This window comes from Podarcis melisellensis (genome assembly GCF_964234715.1).
Source record: "Podarcis melisellensis genome assembly, chromosome: 8".
In the NCBI taxonomy this organism is placed as follows: Eukaryota; Metazoa; Chordata; class Lepidosauria; order Squamata; family Lacertidae; genus Podarcis; species Podarcis melisellensis.
This window is the reverse complement of record NC_138540.1, coordinates 24334509-24355797: the sequence shown is the minus strand read 5'-3', so window position 1 is coordinate 24355797 and position 21289 is coordinate 24334509. Positions and strand designations below refer to the sequence as shown.

General features: G+C 45.7%; 2 protein-coding genes across 4 annotated transcripts in view; both read right to left on the bottom strand.

Moving 5' to 3' along the window:
* Positions 1-8285, bottom strand: part of TP73 (tumor protein p73) — a 70237-nt gene extending 61952 nt beyond the window's left edge. For both annotated transcript variants that reach the window (XM_081923624.1, XM_081923625.1), the window contains exon 1: positions 8162-8285. In XM_081923624.1, coding sequence (XP_081779750.1) covers positions 8162-8203 — 42 coding nt within the window. In that variant the 5' untranslated portion in view covers positions 8204-8285. The remainder of the gene's footprint in view (positions 1-8161) is intronic.
* The window catches only part of MRPS16 (mitochondrial ribosomal protein S16), a 249029-nt gene that overhangs the window by 102653 nt on the left and 125087 nt on the right, over positions 1-21289 (bottom strand). The window lies entirely within an intron of this gene.

The following is a 21289-nucleotide window of genomic DNA, read 5'->3' as shown; positions in this document are numbered from 1 at the left end:
GAAGGTAAAGGGTTTCTGGGAAATGATATACAATGAGTTGAAAAAGATGTTTAAATATACATTTGTAAAGAAACCAGAAGCCTTTTTGTTAGGAATAACAGGAAGAGAGATAAATAGAAGGGACTATAAACTTTTTCAATATGCAGTAACAGCGGCAAGAATATTAATGGCCCAAAAATGGAAACAAGAGAAGTTACCGACCCTTGAAGAGTGGAGAATGAAACTTATGGATTACGCAGAATTGGACAAAATGACTGGGAAAATTAGTTATCAACGGGATCACAAGTTCATCGAGGACTGGGGAAAGTTCACGGATTATCTGAAAAGCATATGTGATGAACAGACAACGCTAGTGGGATTTAAAGAGGCTTTGTGATAGTTAAAGAGGTATTGTAAAAAAGAAACAGAAATGAAAGGATAATATTAATTGGCAATATTAAATATAGAAAATGCGTAAAAATAGAAAATATGGATGATTGGCAGAAGAGCTGGTGGAAGTACAAAAACTGGAAATTTGTGAACATGGTTGTGATGATGAATTGGTAAAGGAAAAAATTTAATAAAAATTATTATTAAAATAAAGAAAACCCGGGTGTACGGCAACCCATGTTTTTTGCAAGAGATTTTGCAAAAGTAGCTCAACAACTTTTGTGTCCGGATTTCTACTTTCTGAAATATGGCAACCCTGCACATTATACATTTAAAGTATCTCCATCGCACATTTAAAGTACATGGCTTTCACCCAAAGTACCCTGGGAAATGTAGTTTACCCCTCATGGAGCAACAATCCCCCATGCCTTTAACATACTACAGTTCCCAGGATTGTCTGGGGGAAGTCATGAGTGCTGAACGTGCTTTGAATGTATGGTGTGGATCTGGATAGTTTGTCTTTTGATTGTGTGTGTGTGTGTGTGTGTGTGTGTGTGTGAGAGAGAGAGAGAGAGAGAGAGAGAGAGAGAGAGAGAGAGTCTCAAGGGCTGGCAAAGAGAGGATCAGGAAGCATGGAAGGTGATGGGCAGCTGCCTTATTTACTGCATCAGACCACTGGCCCATCCAGCTCAGAATCATCAACAGCAAAGATGCAGAATTTTTTTCCAGCTTGAGGGCCACATTGCCTTCTGGGCAATATTCCAAGGGCCACATGCCAGTGGTAGGTGGTACCAGAGGCAAGAGCAGGTGGAGCAATAAATGTAAGCTTCAGCTTTGTGCAGTAGATTGGTTTCTACTCACACTTGCAGACACTCATCTCTGTCCTTCACCAGGCAAGCTAGAGGGATGGTCCAGCTGGGCAGAAGCACTTGAGAGGCTGTGCTCCCCCTGCTCTTCCTCCAATGAGACCCCTGGTTCCAGATCTGAGCAAGAACCACCCCTGACAGCATGGTGATTCTTCAGTGTCCACCTTGTTCCCCAGGGCCTCTGGATATAGTTGAGAGTTGTGGCTTGGGAAGAGTTCCAAGGGCCCAAAAGTGAGGATTGGAGAGCCACATTCAGCTCTGGGCCTGAGGTCCTAACCCCTGGCCTATGCTGAACCACAGTGACTCTCCACCCTTTCTGACAGGGCCCATTTCCAATTCTATCAAGAACCAAACCTAGGAGCTTTTGTCTGCCAAAAGCAGGACGCCAAGTCGCCTCTCCTTCCAAAGGAATTGTTTCTGTCCTGCGCTTCCTTCTCAAAGGAGCCCAGGGCAAGCAAGCAATAAGTGATAAAACGATAAAGACCACCTTGAAAACAATTCTAATACAGATGTGGACTGGGAGAGATCTCAACTTAAAAGGCTTGTTGGGAGAGGAGGAGGGTAGGGACCAAAAATATGACATAGACAGCAGCTCTGTCTCTGGAGGGCATTCCAGAGGGCAGGAGCCACCACACTGAAGGCCCGCTTTCTATGTTGTGAGCAAAGAGCCTCCTGGTAAGATGGCATTTGCAGGAGGCCCTCACCTGCAGAACGCAGTGATCGACTGGGTATATAAGGGGTGAGATGATCTTCCAGGTGTCCTGGTCCCATGCTGCATAGAGAGCTTTGTACACCAAAACCAGCACTTTGAACTTAGCCCAGTAATTACCAACCATAGGAAAAGAACTTCACATTCTAACAAGTACATGCATATCAACCAACAGGCTCATCTGGCTCCACATTCACACTCTCAGGACCGTTGGAGATATTGGAATGAAGCCTCCTTTTATCATTCGCTGCCTCCTGTCCATCCTTCTTGCATTCGTCCCCCATCCCTTTATCCATACACTTTCCATGAGCAACGGAGCTCCATTTTCCCAGCAGACTTGAAAGAGTCTGAGGGGCAGCGAGAACGACCACTCTCACTTCTCCAGAAAAGAGGGCAAAAGAGGACAGAGATCTACATCATATTTGCATAATGCTAATTTATATGTGCAAGGGAAGATTTAGAGATAAATACAGCAATTTAATTGGAACAATTTAATTGGAACTTCTCAGCATAGTGAGGATGACTATGCTTGGTCAGCTTGAGCTACTGTCCAGGTGGAAACTGTGGCTGGGCATCTCCCAGGTCTTTCCTTCATCCTCTTCCAACAGAGGGCTGTCCTCTATAAAGTAGGGTACATGATATGGTGTGTGTTGGGTCAAGTGACCTCAACACTGCCCTGTAGCCCATAGTATCTTAGGCTATAGACCAGGGTTTCCCAAAATTGGGTCTCCAGTTGTTTTTGGACTACAACTCCCATCATCCCTAGCTAGCAGGAGCTAGTCAGGGATGAAGGGAATTGTATTCCAAAAACGGCTCGAGACTGAAGTTTGAGAAACCCAGATATAGATCCTGGTGCAGAACTTTACAACTCTGGGCAAGATCAGTTCTTCTGTAAACCACAGATTGGATCCTACTCAGAGTATACCCACTGAAGGTCCTCAACATGACTAACTTAGGTCCAGTGATTTCAGCGGGTCTTCTGTGAGCAGGACTCACCTGGATGCAACCACATCCTCTGGGCTCCCACATAAGGGGCTGCTATTGTGGGGTTACAGTGATTCAGCTCAGATATTATTGACAGGGCTTGGCATATTAGCACTCCACAAGCAGAACCTGCAATAAAATATTGCAGAGGATCCTTGCTTTCAAGAGGGTGGCTGGGAAACCTGTGACCCTAGCCATGTAGTGCTCTCCAGATGTTGGCTTCCAACTCCCATCATTTGTCATTGCGGCTGATGGGAACTGTAGTCCAACAACACAGAGAGCACCGCATTGGCTATCCTTGCCCTAGGCAATGGTAGCTGATGCTTAGCGGGACTGATAGGGCAGAAAGCAGGGGAGTCAACTGCAGGTGGCACCAGAAGCAATGACAGAGCCAACTGATTCTAGTTTTACTCCCCATCCTACTCTTCACAACTGCTAAATTCTATAAGGGCAAGGACTGAGACAAAGGAGTATGAAAAGACAGCCGGGGCCACCCTGTAGGCAAGTTGCAAGTAAGAAGGCAGGTGGACATAGAATAATAGAGTTGGAAGGGACTCTGCAGATCATCTAGTGCAACCCCCTGCAATGCAGAAATATGCAGTTGTCCCATACGGGGATCGAACCTGCAGCCTTGGCATTATCAGCACCATACTCTAGCCAACTGAGCTATCCAAGCACATCCAGAGGAATCAAGGTTGGTGGGGCAGTGCCCCATTTGCTCTAATGGACCAGTCTCCACTGCCTCTGCATGCACTCAACTTTCAAAACCCCTCTGCAAATTATCAGTTCAGATCTCTAGCCAGAGTGTCTTGCCCCTTTTCCCACAACCAGCTGGCCGCAGGTTCAATTCCCAGGGTCTTCAGCTAGGTGATGAAAGTGTTGGAAGTTTGGGTGCAACTCTGCTTGGGGTTAAGACAGATAGAGTGAAGGGCATCCATATCCACAGATGATCCCTGCGCATTTAACCTATCAGCTTCTTTCTCTGTCTTCTGTCTGTTTAGGCTGATAAATCTTAGGTGCCGTGTTTACAACTTCCTCCTCCTCACACTTCTTTCTTAGACCTCAAGATGACAGGTCCTCTTTGAACTAGCCTCTGAGAGATCGAAGGAGCAAGCATGGCTGCCTTGTTCTTCTCTGGGCTAGTTAGACTAGAACTAGAAACCTTTCCAGCTGCTATATATTTCCTAAAATCCTTGTGGTGTATTTCCTACAACAAACAACTTTATTATTCTCTTGCATCTCTCATGGTGTTTCAACAGACAAAGTCTATTCTTTAACCAAGCTTCAGTAGACAAACACTGCTCAATATGCATATGAAAGGGCTTCAGTAGGTAATAGGACCCCAATAGAAAGACCTCTAACTGAATCCCTGGAGAACTCCTGCCAGTCTCTGTAGACAATGCTACTCCACCTAGGCATGTCTACTCAGCAATGAGTTCAGAGTGGCTGACCCCCTAAGCAAGTGTGCATAGGGGGAAGGGCCACAACTCAGTGGTAGAACATCTGCTTTGCATGCAGAAGGTACCAGATCCAATCCCTAGCACCTCCAGGCAGAGCTGGGAGAGATCCTGTATGAAACCCTGAAGAGTTGTTGCCAGTCAGTGTAGGCAATAGTGAAATGGACTAATGGTCTGACTCACCATCCTGTGCCGCTGTGTCTTCAGGGAACGTTTGTAGCTCAGCACTAGAGCACCTGCATTTTGTGTGGAAGGTCTAGTCCACAGCATCTATAGGTAGGGCTGGTGAGAAAGCCCTGCCTGAAAACTTGCGACTCGGGGTTTATCATCTCCTCTGTTTGTCCCCTGCTTTCTCCAGGGAAAACCTGCGGTTTAGTGCCAAGTCAGAACAAACAGCAACCGGGTTCCCTGCAGAATGCAGTTTTGCTCCAATTTAGGGCTAAAGAGTAGGTTTTCTGGGGCAAAGGCAAAGCCTAAAAAGCATAAGGCAAGCAGGAATCTGGTCAGACCCTGCTTCCTAGGCATGGAACAAGCAGAAGTGTGGATGAAGCTTCTGTGCAGACAGTACTGAGCCAGGTGGACCAACGGTCTGAATCAGTATAAAGCTCCTTCCTGTATTCCTAGAACTGCAGCATCAGTATCACCACAGGAAAACATTTTCACGGTTCCTTGTGGCATAACTCAATACCAGCACGAATCAGAGCCTCTGCTTTTGTGCTGTTGACGTGCTCCACCTACTGCAAGAATGTTTGCCTTCCGCTTGTCCAGTCAAGCAACAGAAGCTTTAAACCTGGATAGCACAGTTGGTTAGAGTGTGGTGCTGATAAATACCATGGTTGCAGGTTCAATCCCTGGCTACATATTCCTGCTTTGCAGGGGGTTGAAGCAGATGATCCTCAGGGTCCCTTCCAAGTTTACAATTCTATGATTCACATTCCTACACCTGAGAGATGTTTGGCTGTTCAGCTGAGGTGGATGAACTTTAAAATAAATAAAAAAAGAGGAGGAAGAAGGAAGCAAGCAAGCAAGCAAGCTGGTCTTCCCTCTTGGGACTCTTGCTTCATATCCTCCCCCACCCCAGCAGCCATGGGTCCAACCACGATAAGAGAATGGGGAAGGGGAGGAGAGGGAACCAACATGAGAAACTATAGGCAGTGGCTTCAGCTTCAGTTTTAAAACTCTGGCAACTGGTGCCAGCTGGGGCTAGTGGGGCAGGAGGCAGGAGCCCAGCAGTAGGTGGTGCCAGAACCAATGACAGGCAGAGCCAGCTGATTCTGGGTTGGTCCCCGCCACTTCTCCTTGCTGAAGTTCTACAAGGGCAACACAGAGACACGGGAAGAGGAATCAGCAGGCAGTGCTACTCCCTTGACTGGGTGTAAGCAACGTGGCAGGCAAAGGGCGCACTGATATTGGTGGGACAGTGTGCCACATTGGCCCTAATGGAGTAGCTTCTGTCCACTGTCTCCCAGAGAGAAGCCTTGAGGGATCCATGGAAAGTTACCCCAGAAAGTCTCCCAGAGAGAAGCCTTGAGGGATCCATGGAAAGTTACCAGAGGATGTGTGAAGAGGATGGCACACAACTCCATGGTAAATTACTCCTTTTTGAATGCAGAGGGTACCTGATTTTATCCAGCATGTAAAGGAGTGCTGTGCCAAAATCTTCTCCTGCATCCCGCCCCCAATTTTCCCATCCAATAACATGAAAGGAAATTGCATTTGCAAAATATTGAAAGGGGAGATGAAAATTTCAGAGAAATTCTTGGGTTGTTTGTTTGTTTGTTGTGCATACCTTTTGAGAGGGCCAAGGGAGTGGTCTCTGAACGCCCTTGCTTTTATTCTACACATCATCTCATCAGTGGTCTGCAGCCTTCCTGGGTGCCCATGTTCCAATCAAAGCCCAGGGAAAGCCATTGTGAGTGACTCATCCCATAGCTCTTTCTCAAATCGGGGCAGAGGGGAGAACTGGGCAGGAGGCTGCAGAGCCCCAGAGAAATGTTTACTGGGGAAGAAAGTAACACCAACCACCTGTGACCTCCTTGCAGGTGAGCTCCAACCCTTGCATTGAGAGAAATCCTGCAGAAATTCTAAAATGCCTTGAGAATGAGGCAGAAAATCTGAAGCTTCATTTGCGAGGAAAGCAAGCTTTTGAGAAATCGGAGGACACATTTCATCACACTGTTAGTGTACTGAGAGTGTCGGGGGGGGCAGGTTCAAATCTCTGCTCACTTGTGAAGTTTACTGGAGAACCTTGGATCAGTCTCCCAGCCTGACTTACTTCACAAGGCTCTTGTGTGGGTAAAGTCAAGGGGCTTGAGTTCACTATCTGATGGGAAAGACATCTGCCTGTGATTCTGGAGAGCTGCTGCCAATTAGACAAGACAAAAGGTGGCCCAATGGTCTGATTTAAGCAAAAGCAACTCTGGAAGATGGAGCATAGCTCAATGGTGGAGCATCTGCTTTGCATCCAGAAGGTCTTAGGTCAAGCCCTAGAATCTCCAGTAAAAGGGTCAGTTAGAGTAGATAAGACCTCCAAGGGGGTTTCAGAGAATAGCATTGGGAAACCTTTGCTCAGCCTCATGGGATCTGATCTGTGAGCACCACCACCCCATAAAGTTGAACCTTCTCTCCCATTAAATAGATCCATTGGGACCAGTCCTCAAGAGATCTGAAGCAAAGCATCATCAATATCTATCTCTCTGTGTGTTATCTGGATCAGGAGAGAGAGTGCAGACAGTGAACCAGTGTCTGAAGGGGGTCATGGGATGGATGTGGACCAACAAAGGGAGAAGAAGAAGAAGAAGAGGAAGAGGAAGAAGAAGAAGAAGAAGAAGAAGAAGAAGAAGAAGAAGAAGAAGAAGAAGAAGAAGAGGAAGAAGAAGAAGAAGAAGAAGAAGAAGAAGAAGAAGAAGAAGAAGAAGAAGAAGAAGAAGAAGAAGAAGAAGAAGAAGAAGAAGAAGAAGAAGAAGAAGAAGAAGAAGAAGAAGAAGAAGAAGAAGAAGAAGAAGAAGAAGAAGAAGAAGAAGAACTGGCTGCTCTTTTGCTCCCCTGCTGTGATGCCATGATGACAAAAGTGGTCCCCCAAATTGTTTCCTTTATATATCCATAGGTAGCATGATTAACAAAAATGAGGTTTATTGTGAGGAAATCACATCACGTAAAATTCAAAATGTAAAAGAAAAGGATGTAGTGTTAAAGCAGCAATCTACTGGATTGGGCCAACCTTGAAAGAGCTGACCTCCTCCTTCCCTTGAGAATTTAGCTGGTACAAATGCTTCCTGAGGCCAAACCTCTGCAGGACATGTTGGTAGAGTTTTGAAATGATAGGACAGACAGTACCATTTCAGACTAGGAGTGGGAAATCTCTCTCTCTCCTCCCCCCCCCCCGTGTGTGTGTAGTAGTAGTTGAAGAAGAAGTAGAAGGAAGCTGTTCCATTAGGGCCAAAGGGGCCCTATGATCTCCACTAGTTTCCAGCTGTATTGCCTTCTTACTTACAGCCCAGGAGGTGGCACTGCCTATCACCTTCCACTTCCTTAGTCTCAGTGTTGCCTCTTGCAGAACTCAGTAGAGAAGATGATTGAGACAAAACTGGAATCAGTTGGCTCTGGCTATCCTTGGCTCTGGCGCCACCTACTGTTCATCTCCCTACTTTCTGCCCTACCAGTCCAGACACCAGTGCTTGAAGTCTGAAGTGTCCCTTGAACCAACCCGTCACCATGTCATTTCTCTGCAGCCTCAACTGAGTCAACAAAGCCTTCCACTTTCTTCCATCTCTTACCATTACGGAGTCATTCATGCTTCTCATCTGGAAGACATCCATGGTGACCTCTGTGCGGTTAGAAGCTTCACTGCTCGCTGCATGCCCCGACTGGGGAAGGTCAAAATAAGTGCTGTCAGGTTCCCTGGTGGAAAGGAAACAAGAAGGCTTCAGTGCATCTGGTCTGGTGTCTACTGAATGCAGCCTCACCTTGCACTTCTACTCATTCATTCATTCATATTTAGCAAGGTATATATACCAGCTTAATCCCCAAAATCTTCAATGGTGCAATCAAAATTCAAGATTCCCTGGGATGAGACAGTATGAGTTTAGAGGATCTTGCATTTTCACAACTGATTTGGAGCTACATTAGAGTAAATCCCCCACCCTTAGCTCAGTCAGTAAGTCCCACATCCTAGCTTAAGCTAGGTGGGGGGGGGGATCGTTTTGCAAAACTTAGGATTGCTTGGTACATGGCAGGCATGCAATATAAGGCACTCATTAAAATTACCAATAAAATCAGGTGTTAGCTGGGCTGCTTTTTGCAAAATACAGCCAGCAGTTTAAATATATGCATAATGAAATAAATTTGCAAATTTAATAGCATGTCAAATTTACCTGTCTGGGGCACAGAAAACAGTACAATGAAGGCACTTACTTAATATCAATGGGCAGTGTGTTCCAAATGCCACACTGAAGGACTGATTCCTTGCAAACATAGAGCAGGCATTATGTGGTGCTCTTTGCCTGCAGAAGATCCAATCCCTGGAATCTCTAGGTAGGGCTGGGAGATAGATCCCTGCCTGCAACTCTGGAGAGCTGATGCCAGTCCATATAGGCAGTTCAGACAATATTAAGCTTGTAAGACCAATAGCCTGACTCCGAAGAAGGCTGCTTCCTATGTCCCTGTGATATACATTATTTTGAATTCATGCATTTTAAAATTGCCTTTCGAAACTGTGCATCTCTGCAAACTAATTTCATCTGGAATACAAATGTATGCATGTTGGTTGTTGCATGGCTGTTATTGAAGTTGTAAATTACCCTGTGGATTCTTATTTTTATTTTTATTTTTTTATTTTAAGAAAGCCATTCATTATGGTCCCAGAATCCTGATGGCATAGATCAACCTCCACCAGTCTAGAGCACTCCAGATTGGTGAAGGCTGAAATATTGGTGAAGAGATGATAGAGATGATGGGAGGAAACGGTTCAGACAGAGCCAGGCTTCGTAAAAGCCCTGAAAACACAACCCCTGCACTGTCAACTCCCACTGGACAGGGCTCTGACTCTGAGGACAAGTCCCCTTTGGAACTGTCCACAGTGGAGGGAGGGCACTTTGCTATTACCACTCTACACCCTGGAGGAGCAGCAGTGGTGGTCCCCAGCCCTGCTCGTGCCAATGCTTAAGATAGGCATTGTCTCTGTAAGAGCCCACAGTTCCTTTCCTTCTGCTAAAACTAGACTTGAAGGCAGCACTTTGCTGCAGCCAGTTGAACAGTGTGCACCTGTTGCCCTCAACAGTTTCTTCTGTTTGCAGATGGGCCCATGGCCCCCAGAAAGGTTGGCAACCTCTGGTTTAAATAGGGCATGACCTCTTTAAGTGCAGCAGTTCCCCCCCAGAGGGGGTGGAGCTAGATGGCTGCAATATTATTTAACCCCCCCAGGTGGCTCTGCACCTTTGCTGGAGCTGCATCCTTAGCTGGTGGTATCTGTGCTTCAAGGAGCTGGCCAGGGTCCTGAACGCCTGTCCTGTTACAGAGTCGTGCCAGCTCCTCTGTGGGGTCCTGGCCAAAAGCACAGGTTACTGTAATGCTGGTGTCTGTGCAGGTTGATGTTACCTGCTTGACAATGGGGGGGGGGGGAATAAGCCTTTCTACTATCTGCATCAGCTAGGTGAAGCTCCTAAATCCAGCTATAGCATCAACAAACAATACATGTGGGGTCTCCTGTTTGCCTGCAGTGGGAGAGAAAATTAGCCAAAATTGTGCATGGAAAGTCTGGGCAACAAAGACATTACTGTAAGCTCTTTGAGGCAGGAGCTCATCACTGCAAAGCTCCGTTCACCTAGACGGTGGCATACAGATCATACTTACAGGGTGCTCCAAAGGTGCTCGAATGTGGTGCCTTCGTCTGCTGGGGAAGACTCAGACATCTTCACAGCAGGGGTCTCTGATGAAGGATAGATGGCCCTAAAGGGGAGAGAGGGAGTAGGAAATCAGCTTAGCAAGCTCTGAGGTTTGTTATTTAAAGAAGTGTTCATATACTGCTGTGTCATAAAATAAGGTGGCGTACCATGTTAAAACACAAAGTTCCTTAAAAATAAAATAAAATAGAAGCGCAGATAATTATAAGGGGATTTTGAACAGCCATAGATGTTTGACTGTGAAGCTAGATTGAGGTTGGGAAATTTCCAGCCTTCAAACCAGATTAGGTCTACCAAGCCTCGGCATTTGGCTCTCAAGGCCATTTCAGCCAAGCCACAGCCATCTGCCCAACACCTGATATGTCATAGAAGAAGTTAGGTATCGTGCAGGGGAGGAGCCATAGTTCAGTGGCAGAGCATCTCAGGGCTAGGAATGTCCCACTGCCAGACAGTGTAGACAATGCTGAACTAGATGGACTGGCTCTGCAGCTTTCTCTCTTCCTATGTACAGGTAAAAGTCCTGGTTTAGCCAAAACTGGTAGGACAAGCACCACCAATCAACTGATTGGCACCTGTAAAACCCTTTGCAAGACCTCCTCCCCAATAAGCTGATTGCTGAATCCTGTGGAGTGCATTTGCCTACATGGTTTGGTGTTAAACCATGCAGGCAAAAAGGGTCACTGTGATACACCACTCAGCTGTCAAATTTGGTTTGCATGCAGGGGTGGGGAGAATAACAATCTGGCTTGCCGCCTCCCTCTGCCCCAGACTGCGCTACAATGCTTTGCTACTACATCTGAGGCCAGGTTCCAGTTCTGCCTAGAGCTGAAATGGCAACAATTCAATGTAATGAGTTCTACAGGGCTTTTGTTTCCAAGCACAAGGCCGCAGAGGAGATGAGTGCTAGATCCCCAAGCTCTTGGAACCAGGGGACCAGCCAAGGGATTAAGGAAGGAAGCAAACCTACACACCAGTGAGGTTGGAGGCTCTGGTGTTCCTCTATATAAAAATAAAACATAATTAATTAGCCCTGCCACTAGCTTTATGGATAGATGCTCTTTTCGCTTTCCACATTGGGGTCATAGGTAGAAATTCAGCAGGTATAGAGTCTCCCCCTCACACCATCATGTCTTTGCTAGGAAAGCTTTGCCCTCCCCATTTCAGCCTGTTATTTGGCTGTCAAAGGTAAACAGCTTCTGGCATTCTTTTTTTTAAAAAAGGCATCAGGCCTATAATTAATTGCCTATTTATTTAGAATCATAGAATTGCAGAATTGGCGGGACCCCAAGGGTCATCTAGTCCAACACCCTGCAATGCAGGTATATGCAGGTATCCCCATCTCATCTCAATGGATTGGGGTGGGCAGCTAGTTCACACTGGCTCCTACCCCAGAGGGGCTGCTGGTTGTTTTCTGGGTTTCTTGAGCTTGTGGCTCTTGACCTATCAGTTGTGTTTTCTAAACCTTGTTAGGAACATAGCAAGCTGCCTTAAAGCGAGTCAGAACCATTGGTCCATCAAGCTCTGTACTGTCTACACTGACTGGCAGCAGCAGGGAGTCTCTCCCAGTCCTACCTGGGGGTGCTGGAGATTGAACATGGGACCTTCCTCAAGAAGCAAGAAGCTGCCTTGTGCTGCCATGGTCCTATTGGTCCATCTAGCTCAGTATCACCTCCTACACTAACAGACAGCAGCTCTTCTGGGTTTCAGACAGTGAATGTTCCCAGCCCTACCTGGAGATGTCAGGCATTCAAACCTGGGGAAACAGATTCCTGGGAAAGCAGGTTCTACATGCAAAATAGATGCTTTGCTCCTAATCTGTGCCCCTTCCCTGTTATCCATTTCTGAGGACTCTTACATCTACTGAGCAACTTATTGAGCAACACAGTTAAGAGAAGCCATAATTGCCATGATTCAACAAAAATTTAAAACCCCAAATGAAATGAAAGTAGGAGCAAAAAGGGGGGGCAGGAAGGTATTAATCCACCACATTTCAAGTTCTAGTGGTTCTTCTTTGTTGAAATTTGGGAAAAGATACAACATTTAGAGCTACTAGCACTTTGGATTAATAAATATCTCTTTTGTCCCCTTGCTTTTTGTTCCTAATCGCCATGCACCTGGGTGATGTTCCCCTTCTTCAGGTGGATTCTTCTTCTTTTTTAATATGATTTTTATTGAAATTTACAATCACCAACCAACCCCCACCACCCACCACCAAAACATCACATCTTGTTACATGTATCCTACTTTGTGTTTCATAGATCCATTAGCTTCCGTCCTTCCCTTCCACCAGTTTTCCTATTCCATTCTATAGTTTACAGAGTCTTTAATTATAAATTATGCCATGACATGAGAATTATTTCAATCCTGCCAACGTTTTCATATTTGTATAATTCTCACTTATATAAACCATAAATTTACTCCATTCTTTTTGGTACTTTGTCTCCTCCTGATTGCGAATTCTGTGTGTCAATTTAGCCATCTCAGCATACTCAACCAACTTTATCTGCCATTCTCTTATCGTCGGCATCTCCTGTTGCTTCCACTTTAGAGCTATCAGAACTCTGGCTGCAGTTGTTGCATATAAATATAATCTTTGATCTATCTTTTTAATCCCTTCTCCCACCAAACCTAGCAAAAATTCTTCCGGCTTTTTGGGAAAACTATACTTAAACATCTTTTTTAACTTGTTGTAAACCACATCCCAAAACTCTTATTTTATTGCAAGACCACCAATGCGATAGAAATCGCCATCTTTTTCCTTGCACTTCCAGCAGGTTTTAGGTGGATTCTGAATCCTATGGGGAAGGGCAGACAGTGACTGCCACCTCTCCCAGAAAGCCAGGCTCTGTGAAGGTCCCACTTAGCAATTTCTCTGAGCCCAGACGTGGCAAGGAGGTCAAGGGGGGAAAGCCAGTAACAGGCCAGGAGTTGGGCCAAGTCCTGGGGCCCTCGGCAAGGGATCAGCCTGTCTGACTGCTGGTGGTAGCCTTGACATGGACAGCCATGCTGGTGACATCAGCCTCCTTGGGACCCTCCATAAATAAGCATTTGGTGAGGCAGCTACAGCCACCACCTGAAGTTTCCAGAATGCTTCTGGACCCTGAAAATGACCAAAGGGCTGGAGCAACACACCTGCAAGAAAAGGTTGTGGTGTATGGGGATTTTTAGTTTAGAAAACAAACATAAGAAGAGCCTGCTGGATTAGGCCCATGGCCTGCCTACTCCAGCATCCTGTTCCCACAGTGGCCACACAGATGCCTGTGGGAAACTTGCAAGCAGGATACGAGTGCAAGAGCGCTCTCCCCACCTGTGGTTTCCAGCAACTGGTATTCAGAAGCATTACTGGCTCTGAACATGGAGGCAGAGCATAACTGTCATGGTTATTGTTACAGATAGGTAGCCGTGTTGGTCTGCCATAGTCAAAACAAAACAAAAATTTTCCTTCCAGTAGCACCTTAAAGACCAACTAAGTTAGTTCTTGGTATGAGCTTTCGTGTGCATGCACACTTCTTCAGATACGAAGGTATCTGAAGAAGTGTGCATTCACATGAAAGCTCATACCAAGAACTAACTTAGTTGGTCTTTAAGGTGCTACTGGAAGGAAAAAATTTTTTGTCATGGTTATTGATGATGATGATTTTATTTATACCCTGCCCATCTGGCTGGGTTTCCCCAGCCACTCTGGGCAGCTCACAGCATATTTCAGAACATACTAAAACATCAAACATTAAGAACTTGCTAATACAGGGCTGCCTTCAGCCTCCAGATGTCTTCTAAAAGTCAGGTGGGTGGTGGTCTTGACATCTGATGGGAGGGTGTTCCACAGGGAGGGTGCCACCACTGAGAAGGCCCTCTGCCTGGTTCCCTGTAACCTCACTTCTCTCAGGGAGGGAATCAGCAGGAGACCCTCAGAGGAGGACCTCAGTGTCTGGTTGAACAATGGGGGAAGAGATGCTCCTTCAGATATACAGGGCTGAGGTCATTTAGGGCTTTAAAGGTCAGCACCAACACTTTGAATTGTGCCCGGAAATGCACTGGGAGCCAATAAAGATCCTTTAGGACCGGTGTTATGTGGTCCTGGTGTCTGCTCCCAGTCACCAGTCTTCTCTTCCTTGATTTTGTCCAGTGCACTTTTAAAGCCATCCTAACTGGTGGCCATTACTGTCTCCTGTGGGAGGGAGTTCCAAAGTTGAAAAGTATGTTGCATAAAAAAGCACTTCCTTTTATCTGTGCTGAGCCTTGCAGCTTCATGGGATGTCCATGAGTTCTAACATTACAAGAGAGAGAGAGAGAGGACAAGTTTTCTCCATTCTCCAAACTAAAAAGTCCCAAAGGCTGCAACCTTTCCTCATAGAGGTGTCACAGTGGATGAGTAACAGTGGACCTGAATATATGAAACTTTGGTGACTTGTAGGGAAGCTGGATAGGGTTTTTCTCCTGAGCTTATCATAAGAATCTGGTTCTCAACCACAGCCAACCAGCAACCTCTGGGAAATCCAATTGCAGAACCAGAGAGCAGCCATGCTTTCACCTCTTGCAATTCCCCAGCAACTGGCTTGCTCTGGCAAGACTCTTCTCATGTTCAGAGGCATTCTCGAGAAATTAAGGTGGCAGTCTTCAGCCACCTTGCCCAGCACTTTCAGAGTTCTGGGCTGTTTGCTGCTGTTGTGCTCCACTGCCTGCTCAGTTGTCCCAGTGCTGCTGCCCTCTGATAAGAACTGCTCAGGGCCCCTGCAAACCAGACACCAGCCCTGCTCTTTCTAGAGAAACTCTTGCTGCCACACACAGGAAGCTGTTCTCTCACTGTGCTGCAACCCGTTTCTCAATCATAATAAGATTCCAGTTATCATGAATAGTTCTAAATGAATAGTTGTTTAAATAGAAAGCTACCCCCATAACAAATAGTATTGTCTGCGCTGACAGGCAGTGGCTCTCCAAAAATTCAGGCAGTCCTATCTGGAGATGGAGGCAGGGGTCTATCCCAATCCTATCTGAAAATGCTGGTAATTGAACCAATGACCTTCTGCATGCAAAGCAGAAACTCTGCCACTGAGCTACAGCCCTTCCATCGCTCTTTCTTTCCCACAAACCCCCTGCTTTTAAATACAGTGGTACCTCGGGTTACATACGCTTCAGGTTACATATGCTTCAGGTTACAAACTCCACTAACCCAGAAATAGTACCCCAGGTTACGAACTTTGCTTCAGGGTGAGAACAGAAATCGCACGGCAGCAGCAGGAGGCCCCATTAGCTAAAGTGGTGCTTCAGGTTAAGAACAGTTTCAGGTTAAGAATGGACCTCCGGAACAAATTAAGTATGTAACCAGAGGTACCACTGTATGGTCTTTGGTTCATCCATTCAGTACTCCTTCCAAATTCTAAGTACATGTCATTGATTTGACCCATGGGCCAAATCAAAATCACAGATAAATATGCCCTGTAAAGTAAGACATTGCGGGGGACAGGATTCTGAGTGGGAGTGGGGGGGGGCAGAACCTCAGATAATTGAGTACATGCTTTTCAATATGCCTCGTTCCAAATCCTTATCACTTATTTTTAGTTTTGGATTGCTATTTTGTGCAAGCATGGTAAATCACAAAAGGTGTATGAGCACATGTAGAGAAATACCCATGGATCTCAGGTTTCTTGGCTTGGAGGAACACACACACACACACACAGAGAGAGAGAGAGAGAGAGAGAGAGAGAGAGAGAGAGATGGCTGCTGTTTTGTGTTTTATTCCTGGGAATAGCTCTCCTGACAGGATGATTTGGACTGGAGCCACAGTGTGCAAATAAAGGATGAGATTGCCCCTACTACTAGGCCTGGGGTCTCCAATGTGGTTCGCCCAGCCTCCACTCACAGTACTCCTAAGTTGTGAAATGTGGGGTTTTGGGAAGAGGAAGACCTGTTTGATTGGGATATTGCCTGCTTGTGGGTGGGGTGTGGGTGTGTGGGTGTGTACCTGTGACCAGTGCTATTTCTCTAGAAAAGGATGTGTCAGAAATCACCACAAACACCTCCCCTTGTTCTCTTACAATGGCAATGGTGCCCACCTCAGAGGTGCTGGAACTGAGTTTCTGTGAGTTTTGACTGAGGGGGGGGGGAAAATTCCATGTGGTGATGTTTTGCTGGGTGCTGTCACCCTCTGTGCCCCCTACTTCCATTTTGTTCTTTCATTTTTGTTCAAGGAAAGGCTGCAGACTGCCTTTCTCCATGACCAGCTACTGAAGACACATTTATGGTACAGTGGACGCTCGGGTAGCGAACGTGATCCATGTGGGAGGCACGTTTGCAACCCACAGCATTTGCAACCCACAGCGCCGCATCTGCGCACACGCATGTCGCAATTCGGCACTTCTGCGCATGCGCCGAAGCCTGGAAGCAACCCATTCCAGTACTTCCAGGTTCGGTGTGGTGTGCAACCCGAAGCATCTGTAACCCGAGGTATGAGTGTATTTATATTCTTACAGTTAAAACAACTCTTTTTGGGCAGCCCCCATTGTTGAGCTTTTTTTAGGGACTCAAAGTTGTTGAGCCTTTCTTGGGAAATCACAGGTAAAAATAAAAATACCGTATCAGTAGGACATTGCAGGGGGCAAGCTTCTGCATGCGAGGGGGCAAAACCTCGGAAAATTTTCAATGCTTTTCAATAATATTTGTGGAATCGGGGGGAGGGGTTGTCCCTTCTGTGACTGTTTCTCACCTGCATTGTCCATTTTAGATTGAAGCAATACTTCTCTATTTATGTAACTTTGTAATGCATTTTCATAGGTGGTGCCGCAACAATAACCATTTGCCACATAAACAAAAACTTTGTGAGAGCATTGGCTCAGTCTGGTCAAACTTCAGTATTGGAAATTGTTGATGGTTTCATTTGGAGACTGAGGCTGTGATTCAGAACACATATATGTTTGGGGGCGATTCAGTTCACATTGAAAGGTGAGCCTGCATAACACGTACATGCGAACGTATTTGCAAACCAATACGCAACCACCATCCGAAATTCACACGTGTCCTGATTTTGCAATGCAGGTTTCCATCCAGGTAATGTGTACAAAAAAAATTGGCGCATACTGGGGGAAAGTGTGCATGTAAATGCATGTATTAGTGGAAATTGCTTTGCTGAAATATGCTTTTTAGAAGAAATTTGTGCTAAAATGCTGATGAGGAGTTGTTGCTTTTAACTGCAAATTGCTGCAAAAACGTGGATAACTGAATTCAAGACTGGGGGAAATGAGAACCCCAGAGAACCAAAACTGAGCAGACCCTTCCATTCCTATTGAAATTATAGAAACAGCTGAATGCAAACGCCGGCAAGCATCACTCTCTAGAGCCAAGTCATCCACACACAACTTTTGCCAACGGGTCATGTGTCTGCTGTAGCACTAATGCCCCATCCAAAAATTCAGACCCATCTTTCCTGCCAGAGGGGGATTAGCCAAGGAAGCAAATCCTACCCCCTCTCCCTTACATCGCAGCCTGCAACACCAGGATCTGATTGTGACCATCAAATGTGTGCAAATCACACCTTCTTTTAAAAGGAAAAAAAAATGCTTCTAGAGCAGAGCGAAGGAGGGGAAGGGGAATGTGTCCTCTTACCTGTTCGCAGCCCCCAGTAAGTTTGGCTTTCCCTCAAAGAGACAGAGAGAGAGAGAGAGGCCTAAAGGGTTGAGATTCTGAGTTATTTAACTGCACCCGCTGACAAAGTAGCGTCCCGGTCGCCTAGGTGATGACATTGGAGCTGTCGAAAGCTATGTGAAATGTGTGGCAAAGGCCCGCGCACTCCTTCCTGGAACGCCAAGTGTGGCGGGGAGGGGCTGTTCACTCCCCCAACTGTGTCCCTGCCTTGAGGAATTAGAGAGCAGGCCCTGAAGCAGAAACCCAAGACAACTTGCCTCACCTGGTCAACTGATTCTGTTTTTTCCCTTTTCCTGCAAACTCTCCTGAAAGCATCCAAAACCTTTTGCAGATTCTGCATAGGTATATATGAACCCTGCTTACATCTGGCGTTGTAACTCAGGGTGCCTCTCCCAGGCTATCTGTATTTTTGCAGAAGGGATTTAAAAAGGCATACCAGGGAAATTCAGGTTTACGCAGCAATCAAAGTGGATTAAAGCACTCTGTCGCCAAAGCCTTTGGAAAAGAAACAGACCTCCTTGTTTTGCAGTTAGGAAACTGTTAGGAGAAAGTGCACCGACAAGCTCGAGATGAGCAAATGATTAATGGAATGACAGATTGTGCGAGCAAATTGTGATGAATGCTTATTGTCGGATAACATCTGAATGAGCAGACCTGAATGCCACCTAACTTCTGCATGAGCTTTGTAGAAGCAATGTGGGATGAATGCTCAATATATAGTTGTTCTGAAAGAGGCCACTGACTGTTACGTTTCAGCTGACATCCTGTATGTACATACTTAGGAGTCAGCCCGTTCAAACACAGCCCAATTTATTTCTGAGTAAAGGTGCTTCAAATCACATTGTTATCCGATTAAGTGGTTGTCTTTGTTGGTTAAATAGTGTAGGCAAAATTCTGACAGCAGGCACCATCTTAGCCAGGAAGGAGGAACCTAGAATCACAGAACTGTAGAGTTGGAAGGGATCACCAAAGGTCATCTAGTCCAACCCCCTGAAATGCAGGAATCATAGCACTCCCGTTCCCTGTCTGGGGCTACCAGGAACTAGTGCCCAAAAGCATCTGAAGGGCTGTGGGAAGAACTTTCTGGTGGGAAGAGCTGTTTGACGGTGGAACAGACTGCTTTGGAGGGTGGTAGACTCTTCTTCATTGGAGATTTTTAAGTGGACTAGATGAATCTCAGGGTCCAACTCTACAATTCTATGTTTCTAATTGGAAGGCACCAGGTTGGCAAAGGCTGAGCTAATTGAACACCTGACATTGGACCTTCCATTTCATGCCAACAGCCCTGTATTGTTTTATTGAAGCACACCTGATCTGATTATTTGCATAAGAGTGACCTGTGCAGCCGCAGCAAACAACTTTGCTTCCTTATCATCAGGCGTAGCAATCTGACAAACATGAGGCTTTGGGTCAAGCTGGGGCTAAGGCCTGTTAAAACTTCCGTATAAAGTAAACTCTTTGGAGGCTGCACACACGATCTTGCAATGCACAGACATGCATCGTGCTTCTTTTTCCAGACTGCTTTCCTTAATTCTGCAACCTTCTCCTTATATTGGCACTAGATCCATGAACCAGCATGCAGATCAAAGGTATCCCTGCACTGATGCTTAGCCAGTTTTATTTCTCTACTCATGTCCAATGCTAGTCCTGCTCACAGTAGACCCACTGAAGTTAGTGGCCATGTCTAACTTAGATCCATTAATTTCAGGGTGAGTAAAACATAGCTTGAGGCAACCCTCTGCTTCTGGTCTGTGTAGGTGTCATATGTACTGAGCCATAAATTTATTCCATCCCATTTTTTACTGGGGAGTTTTAAACACACACACACACACTTAAATTGTCTGCAAAAAATGGGGAACTGGATAAACAATATGATACAAATTGCCATTTAAGACTGTGGCAGCTACATAACAGGCAGAACTTAGCTGGTAAAGCTTCTCCATCACCAGTAAGGTAATGCAATAATGAGCATTGACATACCTGTTGGGTTTCTGCCTGTGTCATGCAGCTATTCAAGGCAAAAAATGTGTCTGTTCTTCAAAAGGCAACAAGCTCTCTCTCTCTCTCTCTCTCTCTCTCTCTCTCTCTCTCTCTCTCTCTGTGTGTGTGTGTGTGTGTGTGTGGTTCAGATAGGTCATTTCACAACCAGTCCCTTGAACATTTTGTGGCTGTTCTGGAAAAGAGGGCTGCTAAAGCGTTTTTCTGTTTTATCCCAACCCGATAAACAAATGCAAGGCTTTATTAATTGGGAGAGATATCTTCAGAATCAGGAACTATGCTGGAGCTAGACTGGGTTGCCAGTCACCATCACTCCATCTGTAAATTACCGTATTTTTTTTTCCTATAAGACACACCAGGCCATAAGACACACCTAGTTTTTGGAGGAGGAAAACAAGAAAAAAAATATTCTGAATCCCAGAAGCCAGAACAGCAAGAGGGATCACTGCGCAGCGGAAGCAGTGATCCCTCTTGCTGTTCTGGCTTCTGGGATAGCTGCGCAGCCTGCACTCACTCCATAAGATGCACACACATTTCCCCTTACTTTTTAGGAGGGAAAAAGTGAGTCTTATAGAGCAAAAAGTACGGTAATTCTCTCTCCCATTTGTCTCAGGAAGAGGCCATCTTAATCCTAAAGAAATGCCTGGGCAGGGCCATAGCTTGGGGGTGGTGAGGAAGGCCCCCACCAGAGGTGCAGGCTTTAAAATGTGTCATAAATATGTCTATAAATAAAAATATTAATTAATACCTCATAAGAAAAGGTTTTAAATAGAGGATCTTTATATGATATGTGGGGGCCCTGTTTTTCCCTATTCATTTTTCTTTAAATAGGGGGTGCAATCTGGACAATTCTGCCAGGGGCGCAAGATCACCTAGTTACGGCTCTGTGCCTGGGTCAAATTCAGAACAAGTGAATTGAACATAGACCCCACTGAAATCAATGACCAAGGATGGACAATGCTGCCATTTTCCAATTCTCTCTGATTCTCATTTTGTCTTAAGTATACCACATTTCCAGATCTGCTTGCTATTACATACAAAAACCCATCAGCATTCTACAGCATTATTTCTCCCAACATACTCATTTTTTAATGTGATTTTGCCTTGTAAGGACATTTTTATCCTAATATAATGTATGTTGTTGTGTGAATTTATCCCTCATCCCTTCTCATCACCTAACTTGCACCACGCCAATTTTGATTGGAGCTAAATTAATTTGATTGGAGCCACAACCCCAGAGTCATCTGTGACTGGACCTAATGGTCAGGGGTCCCTTTACCAAGGGACGTGGGTGGCGCTTTGGGTTAAACCACAGAGCCTAGGGCTTGCCGATCAGAAGGTTGCCGGTTCGAATGCCCGCAACGGGGT